At 36.3% G+C, this 2892-nt stretch overlaps 1 protein-coding gene across 2 annotated transcripts; it reads left to right on the top strand.

Moving 5' to 3' along the window:
* Positions 1 to 471: 471 nt before the first annotated feature.
* Positions 472 to 2892, top strand: LOC109794221 (uncharacterized). 2 transcript variants are annotated; one of them, XR_014432972.1, is made up of 4 exons: positions 472 to 698; positions 813 to 889; positions 1981 to 2037; positions 2456 to 2892. XR_014432972.1 is itself a non-coding variant. In XM_083072322.1 (4 exons), the coding sequence occupies exons 1-4, from the start codon at positions 663 to 665 to the stop codon at positions 2732 to 2734; spliced, it is 453 nt and encodes a 150-aa protein (XP_082928448.1). In that variant the 5' UTR covers positions 472 to 662; the 3' UTR covers positions 2735 to 2892. The 2 variants fall into 2 exon arrangements, 1 of the variants encoding a protein (XP_082928448.1); XM_083072322.1 differs by having other exon boundaries at positions 809 to 889.

The following is a 2892-nucleotide window of genomic DNA, read 5'->3' as shown; positions in this document are numbered from 1 at the left end:
TATACTGGAACGGCCCATTCTGAAATCGGAACGGCCCGTTCCAGTAGTGAGAATAACACGTAATTTCTTAGACCGGAACGGCCTTGGAACGGCCCGTTCCGATTTAGGAACGGCCCGTTCCTGTTTAGGAACGGCCTGTTCCGGTTTAGGAACGGCCATTCCGGTTTAGGAACGGCCCGTTCCAGCCCCGTTCCAGTTAAGCTTTTAGCCCTTTCTTGAGGAGTTTGGAACGGCCCGTTCCAATCTTGGAACGGCCCGTTCCAATCTTGGAACGGCGTATTCCAATTTCAGAACAGCCCGTTCCAAATTGGGGTTTTTGGCCTTTTTAAGACCTTGGAACGGCCCGTTCCGGTTTTGGAACAGCCCGTTCCAGTCTTCTAAAATCGGCTTGTTTTGGGCTTCTGGGCCCTCTAAAGTTCTATCCCGTTGTTTGCATGCCCCCGGACGAAATTGGGTGTATACAGTCCCCTCCATCCTCTCCGACCGCAAAATTCTCTTCCGCTTGCACAAACAGATTCTCATTCCTTTTCTTCTCTAGTCGCATCGCAAATTCTGACCAACCCTATACCTAACTTCATTTTTTTTCCTTTTTGCAGAAATTTATTGAGCTTCTTCGGAAAGGGACCGCGGAGGATCAAGACTCTGCTATCGAGTGTCTCAAGATGGCTCTCGCTTCTTGCGCGCTCGACGCTTATTCGGTATTGAATTCGTCAAATTGAATTCGTCAAATTGAATTCACTCTGTTTTTCTTTTTTTTTCTTCCTTTTTTTGGTGTTGTTTGGTTCTGACGGTTGGCTTTGTATTTAAGGAAGCATATGAGGAATTCAAGCATGTTCTTCTCGCGTTTATTTATGACAAGGATGATAAGACTTCTCTCGTGGCGAATGAGGTTGGGGGCTTCAGAATCAAAGCCATATCAATGGAAAGCAAACATAAGTTTTGACTGCGTTATTTATTTATTTATTTTTATTCTCTAGGATATCTTGTAACCGAAAAGTTTATTCAAATATTTAGTTAATATATCTGTATGCTTAAAATTTGAAATAAAAATCATTGGTTAAAATTTGAATTAAAGATCATTGGTTAAACTGAAAAAAAAATTGAATCTGATTAAAGAATTTGCTATTTATCAAACATGTTGAATTTTGTTGGTGTTTTATTCTAAAATTAAAGTAGAGTAATGTCTCATCCATTAATAAATAAATTTTAATCATTGGATTACAGCTAGTTATACATATATATATATCCCATTTATATATCATACTACTGTTGGTGAGGATCCTGGGGTGTTATTTTCGTGGGTGCTCTTTTGTTGGGATTGTAGAGGACATGGAATTAAAAGTTTGAATAAGTTTGTATACATGATTCAATTCCTTCTTTCACTGAAACCACATGAACTGAAATCAGTGGGGTATTCACTGCTCCATTCACTATCACCGTCTAAATTAAAGTTGTTGTTCGAGGAGGATCGTATATCCCATTCAAGTGTTGCTGAAAAAGAATAAATCAATACATAAATAAGTTAATGGTTTTTATTTGCTGGAATATTCATTTTATAATCCAATGTTGATGATGCCATTACACTCGGGCTTGATTCTGTTATATATATGTATGGTTGTTAGTGTGTGTTAAACTTATTCAAACTTTTGTGTAAGTAAATTACTCGGTTCACAGCTTCACCAAAGACTGAAAGTTGAATTATTAGGAATACAATAAGTTAAAACGAATCTTGTATAAAGAAGAGAATTTAAGAAAAATTTGGAGGAGTGATGAGGAGGGTGATATTTGAAAAAGGTGTATTACCTCATATTCTATTTAGTTTCTTGTCCTAACATATTTGATTTGTGTCTTGAATGCAATAGATTAAATCTTTAGTATTTTTTTTTTCAATTGTGAGTGTTATTTAATTTAGTGGTTTTTTATGATGACATTGTTATAATGATGTTAAATGAAATCTTGACCTTTTTGTTTATAAATCAGGAACTAACATGGACTGGAATTAGACTGAAAGAGTTTCAGCCATCTTGCTTTGAGAAGGTTATTATCATCGCTATTTTTTTTTTTTTTTGCTTAGTTTTGATTATGATGATAATAGGTTTAAAATTAAAGAGTTCAGGAAAGTTTTGGTCATCCAAATTTGAGAAGGTTCTTGTCATTGTTTAGTTTCTTTGCTTGGTTTTGGTTAATAAAGTGATGACACACATTATCAAGTACATCATCAATGTTTTACATTCTATGATATGGGTATTGAGTTAGTATATGCTTCAGTAGTTTATATATGTGCTTTCTTTTTGTTATAATGGGCCTTGGTGGTTAATCGATGTTTTCACTAAACCTTGAAAAATTATTTATGTACTTGAATGAGTGAGTTAAGGGCTTTGAGTATGATTATCAAAACAAATTCTTTTCTTGAATGAACTATGCAATATGCTTCAAATTAAGAATGAACTTGCAGGTAAGTATCGTACTTAGGAATCTTTCTTGCCTGATCATGACTGTGTCTGTGAAACACCGTCTTAAAACCATCAACCTTAGCAAGTGGTGTGACCAATACACCTTCCTCTTCATTGAAATCTTCAAGCACTTCCACCATATCATACTTATGTATAACTTCATCTGGAGTATTTTCATCCCAATCAGGAGCCCAGTTTCTATAGAGAGCCCAGACTTCTCCCTTCCCAGGAAAGATGTGAAGAACTCCTCTGGCGCCTTTTGTCCACCTTACCTTATGTGAAAAGGAATTTAATGATTCAGTTATTTCATGCTTGCCAGTCCTGAAATCCCCACAGGTTTTGTAAAAACCAGAACCTACCCAATCTATTGGGCCTAATTCATTGTTGCTTCGAGAGTTAAGCCAACTGATCCGCATTCTAAATGGCTTTGTTGAAACCA

Source organism: Cajanus cajan, chromosome 4 (genome assembly GCF_000230855.2).
Source record: "Cajanus cajan strain Asha chromosome 4, NIPB_CcT2T_4, whole genome shotgun sequence".
Classification (NCBI taxonomy): Eukaryota; Viridiplantae; Streptophyta; class Magnoliopsida; order Fabales; family Fabaceae; genus Cajanus; species Cajanus cajan.
Note: the sequence above shows the minus strand (reverse complement) of the source record. Positions and strands in the feature narration are given on the sequence as shown.

What these genes read in the sequence shown, in the direction of transcription:
- LOC109794221 (XM_083072322.1), top strand. Translation starts at nt 663, where the DNA reads ATGGCTCTCGCTTCTTGCGCGCTCGACGCTTATTCG. An exon ending in GCGCGCTCGACGCTTATTCG is followed by an intron (nt 699 to 808) that starts GTATTGAATTCG and finishes TTTGTATTTAAG; the next exon opens with GAAGCATATGAGGAATTCAA. An exon ending in AGCCATCTTGCTTTGAGAAG is followed by an intron (nt 2,038 to 2,455) that starts GTTATTATCATC and finishes ATGAACTTGCAG; the next exon opens with GTAAGTATCGTACTTAGGAA.